Below are 24,443 nucleotides of genomic sequence, written 5' to 3' on the forward strand. Positions count from 1 at the left end.
AAAGAAATGAAATCCTGCCATTTGTGATGACGTGGATGGAACTAGAGAATATCATGCTTAGAGAAATAAGTCAATCAGAGAAAGACAACTATCATATGATCTCCCTGATATGAGGAAGTGGTGATGCAACATGGGGGGTTAGGGGGGTAAGAGAAGAATAAATGAAACAAGATGGGATTGGGAGGGAGACAAACCATAAGTGACTCTTAATCTCACAAAACAAATTGAGGGTTGCTGGCGGGAGGGGGGTCAGGAGAGGGGGGTGGGGTTATGGACACTGGGGAGGGTATCTGCTATGGAGAGTGCTGTGAAGTGTGTAAACCTGGCAATTCACAGACCTGTACCCCTGGGGATAAAAATACATTATATGTTTATAAAAAAATTTTTTTAATAAAGAAAAGAAGTTTAGTTCATAAATTAAGGCTTTGGATAGGAAATTAGTAAGCATTTATTCCCTTTCTTGACTGTTCCTTGTCTTTCCAAGAAAGCTTAATGAAAGCTTACAGAACTCGTACAGAACCCATATATCTTGAGTCCCCTCAATCCCCAGGTCCCTTTCCCCCTCCCCATGTATGCTCACAAGCATGCACAAAATTTTGGCACACAATCACTATCACTTAATCTATTATGACCATTTTGGCAATAATCTTAGACTGTCTTGCTGCAAACATCTAATCTAGCTATGTGACTTTTGGCAAATTAGTCTACCTAAAATTTACAGTCTCCTTTCTTGAAAGTGAAGTTAAAAATATTTCTATTTCACATGCTTGAGGAAAAACGAGATATTATGACAAAGTTTGCATTATATCATTGGTATTCATCATTCAGAGTGTTATAATATTGTTCTCTTGATTACGGATTACTGTATACTTAAACTGTGAGTAGAAAATGGTATTTCTGGAGATATGTTTTGTTTGAAGAACCATCTTTTCTTGAAAACCAAGTCCATTGAATTTTATTGTAAAAAATTTTACATATTTACATCTGATCACAATGTGTTTTACAAATCCTGTCTTAGAAATTCTCTAATTCCTTAGTATAGTATGTGTGAGGAAAAAGTTCTAGATCTAAGCGTTTATAGTCATCTGTGAGACAGAGGTGGAAAATTGTCAGGCAACCAACAGAGCCGGGTACATGGTGTCATTTTCATTGTCTGAGCAATATGATAAGTTGAGTCAACTTCATGAGATCTTACAGTGAAGGTAATAGGAACTGAGTTTAATACACTATAAAATTAAATAAATTAGTCCCATTTTTGCTTCCCTTTTTCAAACATTAAATTACCAGGATAAATCTTCAAAACCTGTGGTTTTTCACCCCTTCTATTTAATCCTACATATAATGAGGTAAGAGGTAAGAACCTTTGCTCAGAAGACATGTTTCTGAGAATTCAGTTTAAAACCTATCAATGGCTTGAGAAACAATGATTTTCCAGGAAAGAACATTCAGTGCAAATAAGGTTACCAGAGGTAGCGAAAGATCTAGTAGCTTTCCCTGCTACTTCAAGACATGGGGTAAAGAAAAGAGAAGTGCCAGTTACAGATAATTATTGAGTACTAAGTCCAAATTATCAAGTACCACCTTGAATTTTTGGAAGAGAGAGAAATAATTTCAATATGGAAGGTAAAATTATTATGGACTGTAAGGTGGGGTTAATATACCTGCTTGGAAATGACAGAGAAAGGGTGGTGAATAGAACAGATTATAGTGAGCTTGCTTCCTCTCTCTAACAAGCTCAGCAAAGTGGAAAAAAAGGACTCTCTTTTTTAGAAATTTCTATTTTAAAAGTATTGACTCATATGAATATCTTGAGATGTTCTGTTTTGTTACTTTACTCTCAGTAAATTGAGCAATTGACCAAAGGGTATAGATTTGCTTGTGAAGTGTAAACTGTTTCTTCTAGAACTGATCCTTCATTGTATCATTGTTGTGACAGAAGAAGAAGAAATGCTCATTGAGTAGTTAGCATTTCAGGCCCTGTGCTAACAAATATATAGATATAGATATATATTGGGATTATATATATATAACAATGCATTTATTAAGCTGGCATTTAAAAAATTCATTATTTAGATTTGAAACTGAGAATAGAAACAATTGAAAGGAAGGAAAGTACAATTATACATGAGGGAAAAATACATCACCATTTTGGCTGTTAACAGGTGTTAGGACATTAACAAGACTTTCTGTAATGTAAACAGAAAATATTATTTAGAATAAAAGATGTTTAGTAAAGGGCTAGGACTAAATCATATTTAGATATTATCAGAAAATGTTCACAAATTTATTATCCTATAAAGCTGAGATATTATAAATAGTTCATAAATGATCTTATTATATGCCATCAGTTTACAATATGAGGAAGTACAAGACAGAGTTATTTAATGACCAGCATGCCATCCAGATTTCCTGGTTTTGAATTCTACATTAATTCCACTTTGGACTTTGCTTAGATTCGGAATGGGGTGATAGGAGCTAAGTAACAAATTCCGAGGTGACAGACTCTCAGGGCTAAATATGAATCCTACCTAACACCAATTCAGACTTCACTAGCCAGTACCTGTGACCTGAGGCATTGGTATATAGTGTGTATTAATAGAAATTTGCAAGGAAACCGAAGTGTTGATGAGAATTTTATTCATTCTATGCTTTTTTTTCCCTTACACAAACTTTCCTTTTACAAAATGCCCTTTTCCTTTCTTTTCTTTTTTACATTTTATTCACTTTCAGTTCATTAAAAAATGCCTCTAAAGAAGCTTTTTGCCTAAAATGGTCTTGCATTGACAAAAGCTGCTCAGGTTGCAATAGATGTCTTAGAATTCTGAGAAAGAGTAAACCTCGATTTATACTATTGTGCTCTTTAGTAGTTCAGGTATGATAATGTTAAAAAAAAGATTTTGTCAATCCATAGTCACTTTTTAAAATAATTTTGTATGTTCAAATGGTTTCCATAGGATCTCATACAATTGTGAATATTTCAGGAATTAGTTGTTGCCATTTTCTTGTTTAATGTAAACAACCCATGTAATTGATGTAATGTATACACATGGACAATAACTTCTAGCTAAGGTTTTATTTTTTTTAAAGATTTTATTTATTTAAAAAAAGATTTTATTTATTTATTTACAGAGAGAGAGATCACAAGTAGGCAGAGAGGCAGGCAGAGAGAGAGGGGGAAGCAGGCTCCCCGCTGAGCAGAGAGCCTGATGAGGGGCTTGATCCCAAGACCCTGGGATCATGACCTGAGCCAAAGGCAGAGGCTTTAACCCACTGAGCCACCCAGGCGCCCCCTAGCTATGGTTTTAATAACCCAGAGTAAGGGGTACCTGGCTGGTTCAGTTGGTAGAGCATGTGACTCTTGATCTCAGAGTCCTGAGTTCAAGCCCCATGTTGGACGTGGAGCATTTCTGTTCTCCAAAAAACAAAACATTTTTTATTCATACATGTGTTTGTTTATTTATATATTTATTTAGAAGTATAGTTAACATAATGTTATGTTAGTTTGGGGTGTACACCACAATGATTCAACAATTCCACACATTTCTCAGTGCTCATCACAGTTAAAAGTATAAAAACTGTGTAAGAAAATAAAACATTTTCTTAAGAGCATAGAGCGCTGGACTTAAAATCAGAAGATGTAGATTAAAGTCCTGCCTGAAACCCTTAGCCATTTGGCAAGTTACTTAAAACAACTAAGCCACTGTGTTCATACCTATAAAATGGGGGTTATAGTGACCTAATTTCTTGTTGTGAAAGAATTATTGTGTTCTGTTAATGGTCATGTTTTCTTAAAATGCTCTTCTCTAAAAATATAAATCAGATGGAGGTATAGATAGAGCATGTGTATAAATGACTTACACGTTTTTCAAGATAATCTCTGTGTGTGTGTATGTAACACACACACATACATACACACACACTTTTTTTTTCTGAGGAAAAAAGTGAGAAGAGCACTGCATATCTTAATGGAGAATAAAGCACAGAGAGTGAGAAAGAAGAAAGCTGTGCAAGATAAAAATAAGTCAGTTTGACAGTTATATTTTGTTGGAGCACTTCAGCTAAAGAGATAGAAGGACACAAACAATTTTAATAGAATTCAATTATTCATGGTCTTTGTCAAAAAATGATTGTACTGTTTTTTTCTGAATTTAATGAAGGAGATAGGTCATGGTGAAAACAGTGAAATAGTTTAATTTCAATAAATATTTTACCCTATTCACTTATAAAAGATCTCCCAAAGTCTAGAAGCAGAATGGAAAATATTAGGAGATTGAGCAATTGTGATTTTCAGTACCATATTCCAATTTTAAATTTCATTAACTCTCTGCTTAAAGGAAATCAGCACACTTCCACTTTCTTCCACATTCCTCTTTGATTTCATTAAGTTATTTTCCTTCTCTCTTCTCTCCTTCCTCCTTCCCTTCTCCCTCCATCTAACCTCCTTCTCTCCCTTCCTTCCTTCCTTTCTCTTATTAGTATAACCTCTATTTCCTCTGCCCCTGGCTTTTAAATATTGTGGAAAAGCTACTTTTTCTTGTCTATCACTGTATTCATTCAGGGGACTTCTTCCCCCGGGTCCCTTTAAAAATGTTTTCTATATTTTTGAAGTCGCCTAAATGGGGATATATCAGTGCATCACCTAATCAATATTACCAGGAATACAGGATACTCTTTTGATCCATAGGTTTACTCTTCTGTTACTTCAGATAAATACCTTTATATTTTAAGTAAATGTGATTTTCTAGTGTCTTGAATTTCCTTTTTCTGCGTCATCAATTATATTGCCTCCTATTTCTCAGTTCCACGGATCTATCACTGATTTCTTCCTTCTTTTCCCTGTTTTCGTTTGTATAGTATCCTCGGTCTTTCTGCACTCTCTGTGAATAGTATTGATTTCTATCTTATTCAACTTTTTTCCATGATGTTCCTAATTGACTGAACGTCTTAAAATACAAATACAAATATTTGTATTTCAGCACTGTAACCCTATTTTTTGTCATCTCGTTTTTGAACTACGCTCCCAACATCCTTTCATCCCTTCCCCTTCTATTTTCCTCCTTCTTTCTAGTCTCAAATCGCAGTTATGCATCCTGTTGTAGGACAAATGTCTTCTCCAGCGGAAGATTGATTATTGATCTGGAGCTGCTGCCCCCTTGTGGCGACAGTGCACGGGAGGTTTCTGCCGCCGTCCCGCTGCCGCTCCAGGTGACAAAGGCATTTGGAACGAGTGAAAGGGCAGACGTGATGGACAGCGATGACTCACAGTTAACGTGGTCTCAGCGGGCATGTCCATTTCTTCCTTTAATAGAAACATTAAAGAGCAAGCTGGAACAGTCTTCCAACAGGAGAAAATAACCAAGAACTTCACAAGTACCATACTGTGAAGAGCGTGAATTTAACCTTCCAAGAAAGAAGCAGGCAATGTGATGATTTGAGCACTGTAATTAGCAAGCTTAATTCTACCTTTTGTCCCATAGGAGACGGTGGAAAACAGCAACAAATACCACATGCTTAGCGTGTGGGGTTTTCAGGGCTGGAAAAGAGGAATATGACCTATAAAAGTGAATTTCTCCCAGAGAAAAAGATCCGTCCTGCTGTTTTTATTCCTGCACACTCATTAATGTCTTCAGTTCTGTCCACAACTTCTATTGAATAGTGGGAGTGAATTTTCCATGGCTCCTTCCTTACCTGTATAGTGAGAATCCTCTTTTTCCTCTCCATCCCAGGTGTGGGTTTGAGAGATGGTGTTCTTTCCACTTCTGTATGGCTTTGAAGGAAAGGCAGGGTGCTGATTCACCTACAAATTTGCTGGCCTGGTTGATGAGATTTTGCCCTACCTTTTGCATTTGATTAAATGTGGTTTTTAATGCTGGCGTTCACTCCACCAAGCCAAGAAATGTCTTATTCCCAGGAGAAGATAGTCACTGCTTTGGGTTTTTCACTTACTTCACCTTAGAGCTCCAGGAAATGAGCCTAGGACGTTTTTCCTGATTCTACCAAAACTCTCAGATCTTCTGAGTGATGAGCCAGGGTTGCCAATCTTAAAGTTGACATTTTCCTCTCAACATTACTTTAACCCTCATAGACTCTGACACGGAGTTATTTTCATTATCATTATTTTTCAGAACTCTTGTCCTTTCTCATTGTATTTTTGCCATTCACCCAAGAATTATTCAATGGAAGGCTTTTTGTATGTGATCAATGTTTATAACACCTTCCTTTTATAGAACTTACTGATATCTCCTTTGTAACTCGGTATGTGATCAATGTTGGGAATGTTCCATATATAATTGAGAAAAAATATATATTCCTTATTATCAGGGTGTGGTATTTAATAAATGGACATGAGATATGCTTTACTGACTATAATGTCTCAATATTCTATGTCTTTGCTTCTTTTGGTCTACGTGGCCTGTCTTGTATTTTAAGTGTTGTATAGAAGTCTTTTACTATTATTCTCACACATCTCCTTACAACTTTCATACGTCATGTTGTAGTTTCAGTCTTATTTAAGTGGTACATACATCTCATAATTGTTGTATCTTCATCAGGAATTATTTATCCTTAGCTTGATCAAATGCCCCTTTTTGTCTTATTTACTGAATTGTGCCCTAAATTAAATTGTCTGATAATAACAGTTCAACCCTTACTCTCTTATCATTTCCATATACCTGGTATGCTTTTGGTTGATGTATTTTTCACTATTTGAACCAAAACTAAATTTTATCATAGAGTTAAGTTGCTTTATGAGCCAGTCTGAAAGTCTTTTTTAAAATAGGCTAGCCAAACCTAATCATGTTTATGGATATGATCGATACGTTTGATAGCAACTCTGTGTTTTGTTTTATAATTATTGTGTGTATTTATTATATTTCTTTTTCAATTTGGTGTCTTTAATTTGAAAAAGAATTCCATAATTAAGATGTGTATCTTTGCTTGAATTATTTCCTTTTTACTTATATATTTATTTATATATACCACTTATAATTCTTGTTCTTACTTCACCATTTACCATCTGGTTTGCCAATTTTAAGTTGCATCCTTTGTTATGTACCTGTTACCTATATAAAAATCTCACTCTACTTTCCCCTTTCTCTCCCTCTGCATCCACCTATTTTGAGTTTTATTCTTAAAACTGTCAGAATACAACTGTCAAATAAATAAATATATATATATTTTTTAAAAAGAAATATTAAATTTCTAATGTTGATAGCTATAATGCACACAATTGTTCTTTGAGGACCCTGCACTTTTTTAAGAGTGTAAAAGAAGTCTGAAACCAAGATGTCTGAGAACAAGTGATCTATATCCAAACTTAAAAACCTTCGATAGGTTCCTCCTGTCCTAATATAGGAACCAAATTCTTAACATGGTACCAATGGTACCAATTAATAATATGTTATAAACACATGAACATACACTTAGTTCCTCAGTCCCATAATGTTCCCTCCTGTGAGCACACGTTCCCTCTCTGCAGCATGTTCCTAATCTATTTCAACTAGTTAACTCTTCCTCATCTTTCTGGTTTCAGCTCAAGCAGTACTTCTGCAGGCTCTCTTGGAACCATGCTCTTGTATTTCATTACCTTTCTGCATTTTCTAATTTTACATTTATTGCTGAAAACGATCGTTAAGTCTTTCTTCCCACAGCTAGGTGGACATGCTGTAAAACTGATAGGCATGTGTGTCTTGGCTCACTGTTATAATCATTTTTCCTAACAGAGTGCTTATCTGGATAGGATAGGAAATAAAATACCTGTTGGCGACTGGGGAAGTGGGTGCATATATGAATTGACAGAGGAAGGGGGGAAATCATTAAAGAACATGACCGGGCATGAATATCTTCTTCAGTGATACAAAGAGCCAAGATAAACTCTTGAAAGAAATACATTGGATTCATTTTAGTCACGCATGGTATTTTCCCTTGCGTAATTTCATTACTATATTCTCGTTGGCTATTTCTTTTATAAAGGAAAAGAAAGGAAGTAGGAAGAACATATAATGACATTTAGTTGTGATAGCAAATGTTCCTGTGCAAACCTGGTAATGAAAAATTGTTAGCAAATAACTCCTGTATTTCACATGACTGATTTTCTATAGATTATATTAAAATTATATTATTTTTATGGATATCTGTCTTCTTGTAGTCTCCTCTTTTTACCTAATAATCTACAGTTAAATATTATTTGTTGACTCAAATTTCTTCCATACCTCCCTGTTTACTAGCCTGTCATTATATTAAGACACTTTGCTGAAAGTGTGTAATTCATCAGTCTCCCCAAGAGATCTTACACCTCTTATGGGCTCACTGTATTTTATTCATTTGTGTATCCACAGGATACAGTAAGGTGTTCAGCACTTGATAAACAATAAATGAATGTATGAATGGATTATTGAATTAAACATTTAATAGCTATTTCATATTCCTTAACACTTTTATTAAATTCTTTCAGTCAAAACTCAGGTAATGGGAGAAATCAAGATTGCATTGAAGAAGGAAATGAAGACGGATGGTGAACAACTAATAGTTGAGATTCTCCAGTGCAGAAATATCACCTATAAATTTAAATCTCCCGATCACTTACCAGGTATCTAATTTCATGATAATGAGCTGTGTCATATATCTAGGAAGTCTGTAGGAATATTTCCTAAATAATCTGGAAAATGTAGAGTAAAATTTGGGCTGTACACCAGATATATCTGAAAAATGGAAAATAATAATTCATTTCTGGGGGACCTGGATGGCTCAGTTGGTTAAAGCTTCGGCTCAGGAGCTCCAGGTCCTGGGATCGAGCCCTCTGTCGGGCTCCCTGCTCAGTAGCGGGTCTGCTTTCTCTCTCTCTCTCTCTCGCTCTCCCTCTCTTTCTGTGCTTCCCCACTGCTCATTCCTTCTGTCTCACAAATAAATAAAGAAAATCTTAAAAATAAAAAAAAAAGAATTTCTCTTCTACAGAACAAGTTGATATTTTACTACTTTTTTGGCTGAATTTCTCAACACATAAACTTAAAGTAATGTATTTACCATGCAACAGGAAAAACGAATTGCTAAGAAAATTGGTGTATCTTTTAATCACTTTATGTTGTCTGAAACAAATCAAGCACAATCTGCTGGCTTTGTGTAAAATATAGGAGAGCTCCCAGTGTACAATTGTAATTCTTTCAATAGAAAATTGTATGAGTCATGGACACTTCACAAGCTGAATTCTTATTTTCAGATTTATATGTAAAAATATATGTGATGAACATCTCTACCCAAAAAAAGGTGATCAAGAAAAAAACGAGAGTATGCCGACATGATAGAGAGCCTTCGTTCAATGAAACTTTTAGATTCAGCCTCAGTCCTGCTGGACATTCTCTTCAGGTAACTCTATATTATACTGCTACTATTTTAAAACTTTTGTTCGTACAGGATTTGTTTTCCATTCAGTTATTTAACATGTGTTTACCGATCCTACAGTCTGTGATATTTTACAAGTTAATGACTTCTTAGAGGTGTCTTTCCGGAGGCCCTTGAGAATCCCACAGCTCACTCCCCCATCCAGTTAGCTACCAAGTCTTCTCTATTCTGACCACGCAGTTTATTTTATATAGATTTGTTTCCATGCTCACTGCCACTAATCTTCTTCGAGTCCTCATCTCTGTTACTCAGATCATTTTAGCAGTATACCCACCCTCCATGCCATCCGTGTCTTACCCTCTTAATTCATTCCATCACACTGCTGGAGGAGGTATCTTCTAAAAACACTGGCTAGGAAGGTGTGGGGGATGGATGAAATAGGTGAAGGGGGTGGTGGTATACTGATTGTGAAGGGCACTGAGCAATGTATAGAACTACTGAATCATGATGTTGTACCCCTGAAACTAATATAACACTGCATGTGAAGTATACTTGAATTAAAAGTCAGTAGGCAGATAGGTAGATAGATAACAACACTGACTAGTATGTTCCATTAAAACCCTTCAGTGACTCACCAATACCTGGCCTCATTCATACTCCTCTAAGGTGAGCTCTGATTATACTGATTTAATCTCATCTCCTTGTATACTTCCCAACACATTCTATGCTCCAGCCACACCACAATCTTTGCAAATCAGGTTAAGCCTCCAGTGTTTTGCTCCTATTTTTCTTCCCCTTCACTATTCTCCATCTCTCCCCACTCATCCCTCTGTCCACAATCTTTCAGTGTAAACTCAGCCCTTTACTGAGGACCCCAGGTCCAATTCATCACACCTTATTCACATGACATTTTGCTTAACCTATTGGGCTGTCAAGCTTGATCCATGCTGCACAATTATTTATATACTTACCTGTCACTGCTTCCATACCTTCTTCTTCTCTAGGGCAAGGCCTGGCTTCTGTTGCTCTTTGTTCTACAGCCCCATACAAGGCTGGTGCAGAGTTGTGTCCTCAGTAGATGTAGGGACAAGGAATGAAAGAGGGAAAAGGAGGCAGGAGGAAAGATGAAAAAAATAAAGGGAGAAGAAGACTATGGTATTGGCACTTAAGGGCCGACACTAAAGACAAATATAAGAAATATTACCAAGCTAAAACTGTGTTGAGAGCATTGACCGACATTAGAGTAGAAAGAAATAATAATAATAATAATGATGATGATGATGATAATAATAATAAAAGTAAAGGATACCTTGGAGTCTGTATGAACAACTGTGTCATCCACAGAGATTAAGTAGTTGGAGAGGGGACCTTGAGGGAGAATGATCACACATTTGTTTGAAAGGTGATACATTTGATGAGAAAGCAGGATCCAAGTGAAAACCTACCTTGTCATCTGAAATCCCAAAACCAGAGGCCAGAAAAGATAGTCATAACTAGAAATGCAGATTTTGAAGTCAGAAGCATAAAAGTAAGGTTTTAACCAAGAAGGAAGATGAATTCTTTAAAGGAGATTATGAAAACAGAGAGAACAAGAGAGAATTGTGAAGGATTTATGGTTAGCACCACTAATGCTCTCCATCTTCCTTTCAACTCCTCTTTAAGAGTAAAAAAAAAATGTCTTGAATCTGAAATCCTATGGCAGTTCAGCTAACGTTAAGTTCTACATACGACAAATCATCTTGGAAGAGCATACCATAGTAAAATCACCAGTAAATGAATGTTAAATAAAATTAATGTTGCATTTTATCTGCCTCGTGAGCTCTTATTTATTCTGTACTCAAATAATTCTTTTGTATTTGAGTTAATATTTCAGAAACTAGCAGAAAATGTTCCTAGCAAAATTGTTTTGAGAAACTTTCCTAATTTCCAAATTCATGTAAGCATAAATGTAGTCAGACTGAGCTGTTAATGCATGTCATCTAAAATTCTCATCTCCTCCAGGTTGTGTCTTTTCCTTTGGGAAAGGCTGGTGTGAATTAATTAATATTCTGCACATCTTTTGAGGACATCATGAGGATTAGTTCTCTTACACATATAGCTGCTACTTCCCCTCACCCTTTCTTGTTTGTGTTGTATCTTTGACGATCAAATGTCCTTTAAAAAGACTGAAAAATATATGCAAGTATATATAATTTTGGCTATTTTTTCTAGATTTTACTTTTCTCTAATGGAGGGAAGTTTATGAAAAAGACCTTGATTGGCGAAGCCTGTATCTGGCTTGACAAAGTGGATCTCAGAAAAAGAATAGTCAACTGGCACAAACTTTTGGTCAGTCCTACTCAAACCCATTGAAGAAATGTGTCTGCTCAGGGTATAGAAACTGCTCTAAATAATTTCAAATCAAGACTAGAGTTGGATACGATTCTACAGTGTTTTTAGGGCTAAACGTGAGAGGAGGAGCCACAGGCAAACACATACTTAAAGCTTTGTGAATATTTTGTTGTGGAACACAGAAAGAAAAATCAAACAGTTCACATATTGGAGACCCCCCAAAAAGAGCTTTGAGTCCTTGGATTGCTTCAAGAAAAAGAGAAAAGAGTGAGAGCTATTTTGATTACTTAAGGCACAAATCTTTGAGCAGAGTTGAACTATAGCTACGGGCAGCTGCTCGAATATTAATATGGTTCCTGATGCAAGACAAAGTTCATCATTTATGCAAAAGAAACCTGGAAGGGAAAGAACTGATGTAACAAATCTCAGTTTTCAGAAGTCTAAAGATCTTGCTTCATCTTATTTTCTCAGATGACTTACTTTTTTTAGATTCTGACATAGGATACAACTACAGTATGCATTCAAGACTAGAAGTGAGTTGGTTGTGTTCAGAGGGAAAGGGTACTGGAGATGGAGAAATTATGGCTTTTAGATTTTCTCTCTGTCTAAATGTTACAAGCGGGAACAATACCAACCTTGGAATTCATGTTGTAAAAGCACATTTGTATTATTCAAAATGATGTAGAGGGAAGATAATACTAAGTGGAAATGGAATTACATTTATCTATAAATAAGGCTATGATTGGCTCACACTGAATGTTGCCCCACAGAAATATTGGAACCTTGGTTGAAGACATCAAAATCTCCTTAACTGACCATTAAGCCAATACATTTTCAATGTACATACCAAAGAACATAGATTAAAATGGTATGTTCCAGGAAGCCTGAACAGTTTTTCTTTGTGGAATTGCAAATAAATGTTATTCCACATATTTCCTTTGAAATTGAAAGAGAAAATTCTTCCTCTGGCAAACAAATCATATTAATCTGTGACATGGATTAATTAACTTGGTGTCATTTCCTGCTCTTCCATGATGCTTTTTTTTGTCCTTAGCACACTGATTGTATGATGAAAACCCTGACACCAAACTCAAGTTCCTCCCAGTGCTCCATTTTTCTCCATTAGTGACTGTATCGTGGTGATCAAGTTCATCAATATTGGGAAAATAAGTGAAAGTCAACATTTATATTGAGATTAAAATATAACTTGAGCTATTTTATTAGTATGGAATAAAGGGACCAATGTCCAGGTCATTAAAATACAGCATCCTCTTCTACATCAACCGTAGTATAGACAAAGGAAGTAGATTGGAGTTGTAGGAAATGCTCTCGGCTGGGATGAAAAGCCTGGCTTCTGCCTTGGTCCTGCCACTGACTGTATCCCCTTGCACATGTCACTTAAAGTCACTTTTTCCCAGTTTCTTATTTGTAGGATAAAAATAATTACCTATTCCTGGCCTTCCTAATGGGATGTTGGGATGATCAAACCAAGTGAACTGTAAGGAAAAAAAGAAAGCACATTTTCGATATAGTTTTATACATAAAGTGAGGAATAATTATTATGCAGCTCTTTATTTCTTCAAATTTCATATGCAAAAGCATCCTCCACACCGATGGTAAGCATTGACTTGGATAAAAGAAGTGTATTCAGTCCAAAACTATTGGTTTTTCTTTAAAATATAAATTTGAACCTGAGAAAAGGTGAAAAATTAAATCAAAATAATTTGCAAATTGGGTTATTATCAATGAAATGAATTATACCAATCTTATACTCTTCCCATATCCTACCTTAAAAGAAATTGCTTCTCAGAGCATTCTGAGTTTGAAAGCTGCTTCTTCATTCAAAGGTGAGGTTTTAGTGGATTTCGAGAAATCATCTCCAAATACATTGGATATGGAATTTTCTCACTTTTAAAGAAAAACATGCTTTAAATTTGAAAGGAATCGATTAAATGTAAAACACTGAAAATAAAACAATTTCTAATAAGTTCCAGGCTATATATCTTTATTACATTCCTAAAAACATACAAATTCACTCTTCCCCAATCCGAGGGAGAAAACAGTCCCTTTTTCTCTCTCTTTTTATTATTTTTTTTTTAACCTGTCCTCCCTGATAATGCAGTGTCATTTACCACTGATCCAGCTCTACAGCAAGCATGCAGGGAAGGGATCGCTGAAGACTTGATTCTGCTAGGATTTTATTTTTAGAGACAACTAGATCTGCTGATGGTTGCTATGGATATTTCCAGCAGAAGTGAGCACTTTAGGGAGCTTGTAATATCACTCATCATTGGGGAAGGGAAGGATTCGGGAAGATCTCTTTATGACATAAAAAGTTCTGCTATTCACCCTTCAAAGGAAACCCTGGCTCACCACAGACCCTCTTCTGCAGTCATGCACATCCAGAGGCATGCATGAGAGGTATGAACAGTAGGTTTGACTTCATTCTAGTTGCATGTTCTTTTACAGTAACACAAATGAGGTGCCACCAAAACACAGATCATCCCTTGGTAGCTATTTGACCTGAAAGGGTAGGAGTCTCTTCATTCTAGGTGCCCCTTTGTTCCGAGGAACCAGTGATGGGGCCAGGTCAATCACGAGAGCTAATGACAGGGCTTCATTTTTGTGCACCAGCATCCCCTTTCAGAGAGCATAAGATCCTGCCACAGTGTGCCAAGTTTGCTGCTGACCAAAATCCTAAGTTGTACGGGAATTATTCTATGCAACACTGATCCTCGAACAAATGCATTTCTTCTGGATGATGTTGATGACCCTTCTTACAACAAAGCTGTTTCTTTTTTAATTGCGAATAGGGCTCTTGGTGTTTTTTACTTTTTTGTATATATCACAGCACATAATTTTCCACTTTTTCATTTCTTTTATTTTTTTTTTTTGGAATCAGTTTTTTTTCTTAATACTACCGGTGACAAAGTTTGTAATCTCTAAATAATATGTGATCAGTCCAATTCCAACACCTGTATCTCAAAAAGCATCTTAATTTCTCCCCACGACTTCATTGAGTCATCAGAAACTGGAGTTGCTTCTTGGTTCAAAATGCGGTCCTAAAGAAACTTCTGGCTGTAGAAGCAAAAGCACAGAGTAAATTTTTACAAAAGACAGGGATTTGTAGAATGGTCATTACAGACATAGGTAATGGTATAAATGAGAAGTTGGTGTTTCCCTCTGTTTTTACTTAAGGTTAAGAAGATTTTTGGTGACTCTGAACTCTTTCTTTACCATTTCTGTTGAAAAGAACAGTATCCAAGACTAAGGAGCAGTGATTGTCTTTGTTCCTTAATGTGCCCCTATTGTAACTAATCATACAAATAAATGCATATTTTCAGCATATCAGTGGAATTAGTTTTGTGGATCACACACATTAAAATAGTCATATTGTGGGACTATTATAGCTGGTAACCAGCTGATATTGATACTTACTAGGAATGGTTGTGACGGTAATGTTGATAGTGGTAGTGACAATAGGTTGGTGGTCATGTGAAGTAAAATAAAATTCTAAACTATATTGTGCCCAATTTATTAGAAATTAATTGATTGATGTTTCATTTCATTAAGATATCATAAAGATGTTTATAGTATTTTTTTACTTTATTATTTAAATCATAACTAATGATATTTTTAAAAGCTTATTTTCATTGCTATAATGTCTAATATTCCAAAAGCAGCCAACTACAGCTATATATATATATGTTTATAACTCTCCACGTGACAGAGTGAGTTTCCGTCTTTTTGAGCTTGACATGGAAGTGAAAGAAAGCTCGACGAATCATTATGAGCTGTCTCTTTAATAACTACTTGCCTTCGATGTGATACAAAAATGAATGAGTGAAACAGATATTCTCATTGAATATGACACATTGATGTTTTCTGTATGTGCCATGTTGTTGTCATGATTAAAGGTACCCATTAAGTCAAAATCATTTAATCAAATGATTCCTCATCTGATCTGTAGATCGAGAGCATTTTCTTAAGTGGTTACCCTGTACATAACTATACATTTGGTAAAATAGACAAAGTTGAAATATTAATTTCATTTGGCATTCAGCATGTGAATATGATTATCGTTTGATTGTGTCTGTATATTTGTTGGTGATGTGCTCAGGTGCTCCCACTACTGATTAATGTGTGTGCTAATATCCTAACAAAAACACATCTGATATTAATGGGAAAAAAAAAAAAACCCTTGTCTGAAAAAATAAAAATCTAATAAAATTGATTTCAAAATAAAAAATAAAGTACTTGGAAATATGTCTTGTTTCTAACTACATGTTGCATGCCGTGTTGGTGATTTGCTAATGTGTTCTTTTCTGTTCTACCCAAATCTCTCTGGAAAAGCTAACAAACAAATACAAAGTCTTGGGCTAAAGGTTGTAGAAATTGAATTGAAATACATGAGAATTGTATTAAAAATGCTTGTAAATCTGTCTTGAGTTTTACTCTATGTAAAAATATGTCTTGGTTTTGTGATTGTATACAAGATGTATCTTGATAGCTTATGCAGACTGTGCTGTATAAAAAGGCTGTTGCCTCAGCCTTCCTAATAAATATTGAAAATGTCAACTTTGACTTCTTGTGTTTACCCACTTGATAAATTGATATTTATTACAGAAATTGAACTTTTCATAACATCTTCTCTGAAAATTGTATCACAAATACATTTATTCACCCAGTTTAAAAAATAAATTTTAAACACAGCACAGAAACCAGAATTAATAAATGTATAGCTTAATAAAGTATTATATGTCAGACACTCTTATCACCACCACCCAGGTCAAGAAATTAAACTTTGCCAGTCATCTCATAAGACCTCCATTTTACCCCTCTCTTTCCCAACACCCTCCCAACCCTAAATGCAACCACCTTCCTGATATTTATGATAATTACTTCCTGGATTATCACTGACATCCGCAAGAATACTTGCGTGGTTTTCCTGTTCTCTTTTTAAAATGTTTTCTAAGCTTCTTTTAATCTACATCGTCTCCTCCCCACTTTCTTTTTTTAACTTTATTTTATATCATATTTGTAAGAATTAAGAATTATTTCCATGGGTTACTCACTAAAAAATGACCTTCCAGCAATTTGATTCTTTGAAGAAAAGTGCAATAAAATTAACAAATCTGCTACAAAGGAGAAAAAAGGCCAAGTTACCATTCTCAGGTAGGAAAAAAGTAATGTATATGCCAAGATCCAAAGATCTGGAAATGTATTAAAGTGATAAGACTCATGACCAAGTTGAATTATCCCAGGTACACAAGATTGTTTCAATGTTAGAAGATGAATTAATGAAATCTAGTACATTAATATACTAAAGTACAAAAATCATAAGGTACTGGGTAATATTGATAAAATTCAAAATCCGCTCATAATAAAAAGTTTATAGCATTCTTGGAATGGAGGAGTACTTTTTAAATCTGCTGAATGTTATCTACCAAAAACAAACAAACAAGAAAAACTCTGCTGGTGAAAGGATAGAAGACTCTTCCTTGGAGACCGGAAACAAAGCAAGTATGCCTATTGTCACCATTTTCTTCAATACTTTTACTAGAGTTGCTAGCCATTGTGTCAAAGCGAAAGAAGAAAAAGACAAGTAAAGGTGTAAGAAGTGGGAAAGTAGAAAAGAACTATAATTATTTGTAGATTATACATCTTTGTGTGTAGAAAATCCAAAATAATCAACAATTTGTTTTTAAAGTATGTAAGAGAATTTGTCAAGTTTATTAATTATAAAAACTACTTATTATGAATTTCTTCTCTGACTGTGAACAAGAAATCATCAGAAAATGAAAATTTCAAGGAATGATTTTTACTGGCATCAAAAGTATCAAACACCTAACAATAAATTAAGGATGTTGAAGACCTCTACAAAAAAAAATAAAATTTTATTAAGATATTAAATAAGAACTGAATAAACCTTCATTGATTGAAAAACTGAAAATACTAGTGACATGCAATTCTTCCCAAATCATAAATCCATTGATTCAATGCAATTAAATTTTTTTTAAAGATTTTTATTTATTTATTTGCAGACAGAGATAACAAGCAGGCAGAAGCAGGCAGAGAGACAGAGGAAGGAAAGCAGGCCCCCTGCCGAGCAGAGAGCCCAATGCGGGGCTCGATCCCAGGACCCTAGGATCATGACCCAAGCTGAAGGCAGAGGCCCTAACCCACTGAGCCACCCAGGCGCCCCGCAATGCAATTAAATTTTTTAAATGCGAGAGGAATCGAAGAGCCAATTATAAAATTTACATTGAAGCACACAAAGGCCAAGGAAGAGCACACTGAGAAGCAAGAACAAGATACAATAATACTTTCTAGCAGGTACTAAGATGTACTATAAAGATACAGAAATTATTAATATAGTGCTGATGCAGAATAAATGGGACAATGGAACAAAATGGGCCTTAAATGGACATATATACAACAGAGGAGGTACAGCAGGTCTGCAAAAAACCATGAACTTGCAATTAAATAGTCTGAGTTAATTCAGTTGCCACTCGAAAAAAAAAAAAATGATACTGGACCTTGTCACAATTCACTAAGATAAAAATCCATATAATTTAAAGACTTAAATATGAAAGACAAATTTATAAAACCTATAGAGGGTAATATGGAACAATAACTTCATAAACTTGGGAGAGGAAAAGATTTTGTAAAAAAGACACATTATCCGGAAGGAAAACTAGGTAAATACTACTATATGAAAATAAAGATTTCTGTTCCTCAGACACTGTAAAAAAAAAAAAAGTGACAAGGAAAATCAAAAAATTAGAAAAGATATTTGATTTAAAAAAAAAAAACAAAAAGACTAGCGTCAAAAATACATAACACAAATCCAAGGTAAAAGAAAGGCAGCATAATAGAAATACAGGAAAAACACATCAACAGGTACTTTAGATGAGAAGAAATCCAAATGGTTACAAAACAAACAGAGATGCCCAACCTCATTCGTTTCCAAGATAATTCCATTTAAATTACAGTGGTATATTATGCACATACAGAAGGAAAAATCTAGTCTAAAGAAGCCAAATGTTGGAAATGGAATTCTCATTAAGTATAAAATGGTGTAAGTACAAAATGTCACAACCATTTTAAAAATGGCTAGAAACTGGGGCACCTGGGTGGCTCAGTTGTTAAGCATCTGCCTTGAGCTCAGATCATGATCCCAGGAGGATCGAGCCGTACTAGGGCTCCCTGCTCAGCGGGAAGACTGCTTCTCTCCCACTCCCCCTGCTTGTGTTCTCTCTCTCTTGCTGTGTCTCTCTCTGTTAAATAAATAAATAAAATTAAAAGAACAACAACAACAATAGAAATTACCTTGTGTGTTGAAGATTTCCATACCTTACTGGTCAATAATTGCACTCCTAGATCCACACATCAGAAAAATTCTTGAATTTCTAGGTCAGGAGACATTTCCAAGTGTGAGTGGTTATTTAGCCTCTACACACTGGTACAGCATCGCAGAGAGATTTGTTTCTGGTCGGTGCAGCTTCCCTTCAGCTAGGTTGACAACTTGTGATTGGTGTGCGATGTTGCCGTATATACCACTACGCATTTTGAGTATCTTCCTTTTAAGTGTACTTACAGCAGTATCATTCATTATAGCCCCCAACTCAAAACAGCCCCCCAATCCACCAACAATGACATGGATATTTTGTGGTGCAGTGATGCAACAGAATAATGCAAGACGGTAAAAATGAATAAACGAGAACTCTACTTATCAGTATGAACGATTTTCACAAATACACGAAGAAAAAGTAATATGCTACCGAAAAAAAATTGTGATTCTAAGAAGCATGAAAAGGAAATTAAAGGATTGAATAACACAAAAGGAAGAATAGCTTGCCTCCTAGAGGGATAAAGCAGATGTCATTAGGGAAGAGTGCTTACAGGATTTCTAAGACATTAGCAACGTCCTATTTCTTAATCTGTGTGGTGATTATATGTAAATTTGCATAGCAATTATTATTTAAACCGCACATTCTTTTGTGTATCGTGTTTTTCACAATTTAAAGCAGTTTCAAAAGAGCAAGAATAAGTAATGGTTAAAAATGAAGCCTCTCCAGAAAGAAGGAAAAAAACGTGTTTGGCAAAACAAGGTTAATTATAACTCCTGCAGGCTGTTTCCGGGGAATGATGGGGATAGGAACCAATTTTAAAGAATGGATTCAACAAGTATTTAAATCTTTTTAGACACTTGGATTGTATCAGGGCAGACCGGAAACTTGGGCAGAAAGCAGACACCCCAGTCCACAGGTGGTGTTTCTTCTTCATTTTGGAACCTAAACTCTTGAAAGATTTTAAGGCCTTTCAGCTGGAGAGATTAGGCACGCCGGCCTGCAAACGCTGACAACAAGCCCCTCACACAGTCCTATCACAACAGGCCTCAAGTCCTATTCGGTAACTTCCTGCTACAGCTAAGCAAGTCTGCACATAACCCAGACCGTCACAGGTATGAAGACGAAATCTAAAGTTTTCTTGTTGTTTGATTGATTGGTGGGCCAGTTGATATGGTTTGACTTGATTTTTAAGATGAGAGAGGATTGGGGCACCTGAGTGGCTCCGTGGGTTAAACCTCTGCCTTCAGCTCAGGTCGTGATCTCAGGGTCCTGCTCAGCAGGGAACCTGCTTCTGCTCTCCCCTGCCCCCTCTGCCTGCCTCTCTGCCTACTTGTGATCTCTGTCTGTCAAATAAATAAATAAAATCAAAAAAAAAAAAAAAAGATGAGAGAGGACTGAATAAAATGCAAAGTCAAAGGCAAGGACATATTTGTGAGGGAATGATTCTACATTCTGTCTACACATGGAGAAGAGGCAGTGAGTGAATCTTAACATGCAGTAGGAGAAGATGTAATCTAAGTACTTGTTCAACAAGCCCCCTTCAAGAGGAGAAAGGAAAATTGCTTTCAGGGTCGGTCGGCTCCCAGCCTTGACTGCACTTGAGAATCACCTGAAGAGCTTTAAAAAACATGGATTCCCAGACGCCAAACCAGACCATTCAAATCGTCATCTCTGTTTTCTGGGCCAAGTGTTAAGTGTCTTTTCAAAGCCCCCTAGCTGTTGTCAGTGTGCAGTCAGGGTATAAAATTGCTGCCCTAATGAAACAACCAGAAAGGAGATAATCGGTACGAGTGTAGACAGACTGTAGGTTTGATAGGAGGAAGTTACGACCGTTTCCTTCTGATGGCTCCGAGTTTCTTATTGAGGTAAGGTATGAGGTCATCTACCTACAGAGAAGAGGAAGGGAATATGGATTAGATCTTTGAAGAGAGTAAAAGAGGTTTAAAAGAGTCCTGGAGATGGGTGGGAAAGCAAGTCGAAGAGAAGATGCTATATATATTGAAGGCCCTCTTGAGTTTAGAGACAACACACAGTGACACCAGTCTGACTTGCGACCTGACTTTCCCCAGCCTTGGCTAGGAGTTTCTATGCAGGGGCAGAGAACAGACATGGTAATTTTTTTTTTTTTTAATTAACATATGATGTCTTATTTGCTTCAGGGTTACAGGTCTGTGACTCATCAGTCTTACACAATTCATAGCCCTCACCATAGCACATGCCCTCCCCAATGTCCATCACCCAGCCACCCTCTCCCTACCTCCCCACCCCCCAGTAACCCTCAGTTTGTTTCCTGAGATTAAGAGTCTTTTACGGTTTGTCTCCCTCCTCTGTCCCACTTGTTCCATTTTTTTCCCTCCCTACCCTCCACGACCCCTTGCCCGGCCTCTCAAATTCCTCATATCAGAGAGATCATATGATAATCATGGTAAATTTTAAAGAGAATAAATCTTAACAGATGGATTAGACCAAAAGATATGCAGGGTATGACTTAAGTTGTTGGACCTGTTGGACCGTAGAATGTGTAATCATCAAAGAGGGAAAAAATCAAATCTAAAGATGAAATAACAAATTTTTTCAGGGCAAATCGGGCAGATTGCAGGGAGAGAAAACTATGAGTAAAATCTTACAAGGAGACTAGAATTTACAAGTTGAACCAAGAGAATAGGAGTTAAGGGTAAGAGAACACTGTCAACAAGTGAAGTGTTTTGAAATGCATTGCTTATGTCAGAAATGCTGGGCACTGGGCAACTGTATTTCCCAAGTAAAGTTTGCATGATAGAGAAGAGCTGAAGAGAGAGGTTTTTAAGTTATCCAGAATCAGATTGTATCAAGTGCCATCAATTTTGATTTGGGGGAATCATGATATTGCTATGAAATAAGTGTTATGATTCAGGAAAGGCAATATCTGATTCTATATTTTATTTACGAATGGGAAAATTTGCAAGGAAAATATTTCTAGGCATATGTAAGAGTCTCTGTACTTCAGAGCATGTTTCCAAAAAATAAGGGATTACCATTTCCTTCGCTCTACCAGAATTGTGCCTAAAAGTTTGAAGCAAGATAGCTGAACCAGAGACAATACTGATTATTAGCAAAATTGACCAATTTTCTTTCATTCCCTGTGTAATAATGCCTTACCAACCTCCTACCGACCTCAAGATGTTCACTTGACATTTCTACTTTCAGGGAAGAAAAGGTTCTGCTTTGGGGTCACCTTTCTTCTGTTGAGCTGGAGAATTTAATTTTCTGTTCTACCCGTGAAATTCAAGGAACTGTTACTGTCTATTGATTCAAGTTTTAGAATGGTTCAACTCTTGCCTTAAAAAGGGCTATCCAAATTTATTGCTGTAGCCATTTGAAAGAAAGTCATATACTAATGAATCACTTCCTTTTATTAGTAATTTGGACTTGCAGAAAAAATGAGTGAGTTACAGCGGCCTAGAATATCTAATTCAGTTATGCCTCCCTCAGGCATTTGCAACTCTGACTCAGATTTGCCTACCAGCCTCTTCGTGGCCTTGCTGCCTCATCTTTTCCAAATGTGTCCTCCACCTGCCACCTATGACCTCGCTGACCTATGGATCTGGCCATACGATGTCCTCACTAAAACTTCACAGTGGTTCCTATCACCAGAACTATGGCAAAACCCTGGACAATATCCTTACATTACACCATCTTCTCTTTCATTCTCCCCCTCAACCTCAAGCCATCAGAACAACTCAGCTTTCACTTTCTTTAATTCTCACAGTTGGGTTATTGCAAATGCTCTCTGTTGAGTGACACCACTTGCCCTGGGGAGTTACCGTTGCATTCATAGAAAGTTTCACTTACACAAGATGAGCCAATTCTAGAGACCGCTGTATAGTGGAATGCCAGTAGGTAACAATACTGCAGTGTGCACTTGCAAAGTTGAAGTAGTAAGTTTCGTGTGAAGTATTCTTAGCACTATGAAAAATGGGACATGAGGAAACTTTCGGAGGCTTGTGGTGACACTTTCACAGGTGTTTATGTGCATCCAATTCATCAAATGTATCCACGAAATACGTGGCTTTTGAATCTCAATTATACCTCAATGGAGTTGCTAAAATAAAAATTGAAACTTAAGCAAACACTAAGGAAAGGGATATAGGGACCTAGAGGCAGAAGAAACCTGTCTACCTTTTGGTTAAGCTGGGTGAAATGTTAAAGCCATCTTTAAAAATATATACATTATTTATTATTTTTTAAATTAACATATAATGTATTATTTGTTTCAGGGGTGCAGGTCTGTGAATTATCAGGCTTACACAATTCACAGCGCTCACCATAGCACGTACCCTCCCCAATGTCCGTCACCCAGCCACCCTATCTCTAACCCCCCCACCCTCCAGTAACCCTCAGTTAGTTTCCTGAAATTAAGAGTCTTTTATGGTTTGTCTCCCTTCCCGGTCCCATCTTGTTTCATTTTTCCCTTCCCTTCCCCCCACGACCCCCGCCCTGCCCTGCCCTGCCTCTCACATTCCTCCCCTGCTTACTTCTTACCCCCCCAATCTCCACTTACGCTCCCCCCCCTTGCTCACATGTATGCACACACATGCACACACACACATCCACACATTTTCCTTTTTTCTGGGGAAAAAAAAAAAAAAGGACAAAAAGTAGGTGGCTTCAAAGTCAGGAGAAACACTAATAGATCAGAGGACCAGTTCCCTTTTAGAATTTTCGAAAAGAGGAAGGTTGGGAGCCAGGGGATAGCCTGTCAGGTTATGTAGTGTGGAAAGAAAAAAGGTTAAAGGACCGAGAGACCAGAAAGGCATGGGTATCATAGCAAAAGACTTTCATCAGTTTTGATATTTTTGAGAATAGGTGGGGTGAAAAATCACTTAACCTTTCTTGGCCTTATGTGAAATTCTCTTCCTGACTCTAGCACTGTCCAAGCTCAGACAAGAGTATGTTTTTTTTCTTACAAAATTTGGCAAAATAATTCTTGTCAGTAAGTACGATTGGTCAATGAATTGAACATTAAGTGATCACTATTACCCAAAATACATGTTACACAATAAAAATATTTTACCATAAATGTACTGAACTTGTGAAATACAGAGAGAAGGAGAAAATTGTTCTCAGATAAGGCTTCATCACTTTATGATCTTAGTATTATCATCCAAGTGATGAAAATACTTGTATTGATGAAGAATCTGAAAAACAAAGGGAAAAAGTTTAAAGAAAACCTGCATGGAATACCGATTAGCTAGTGTCCCAGAACTAGTCTGACATTTAGAATTTGAAATAGAAATAACCCTGAAAGTGAGATGTTGTTATTAAACTGACCAAAACCATATAAAAATTTTAAATGAGAGCTTAGAATTAAGGATTGAAAACCTGCAACCTCATTTTAGGAAGGTACATGGTAATCAAAGAAAGAGCACCAGCCATGAATTA

The 24,443-nt window shown here is 36.3% G+C and overlaps 1 protein-coding gene across 1 annotated transcript in view; it reads left to right on the plus strand.

Moving 5' to 3' along the window:
• The window catches only part of PCLO (piccolo presynaptic cytomatrix protein), a 408,965-nt gene extending 392,720 nt beyond the window's left edge, over positions 1-16,245 (plus strand). Inside the window, exons 24-26 of the mRNA XM_059396945.1 lie at positions 8,453-8,587; positions 9,215-9,360; positions 11,548-16,245. Coding sequence (XP_059252928.1) covers positions 8,453-8,587; positions 9,215-9,360; positions 11,548-11,688 — 422 coding nt within the window. The 3' untranslated portion in view covers positions 11,689-16,245. The remainder of the gene's footprint in view (positions 1-8,452; positions 8,588-9,214; positions 9,361-11,547) is intronic.
• The last annotated feature ends 8,198 nt before the right edge of the window (positions 16,246-24,443 follow it).

Source organism: Mustela nigripes, chromosome 4 (genome assembly GCF_022355385.1).
Source record: "Mustela nigripes isolate SB6536 chromosome 4, MUSNIG.SB6536, whole genome shotgun sequence".
NCBI classification, from domain to species: Eukaryota; Metazoa; Chordata; class Mammalia; order Carnivora; family Mustelidae; genus Mustela; species Mustela nigripes.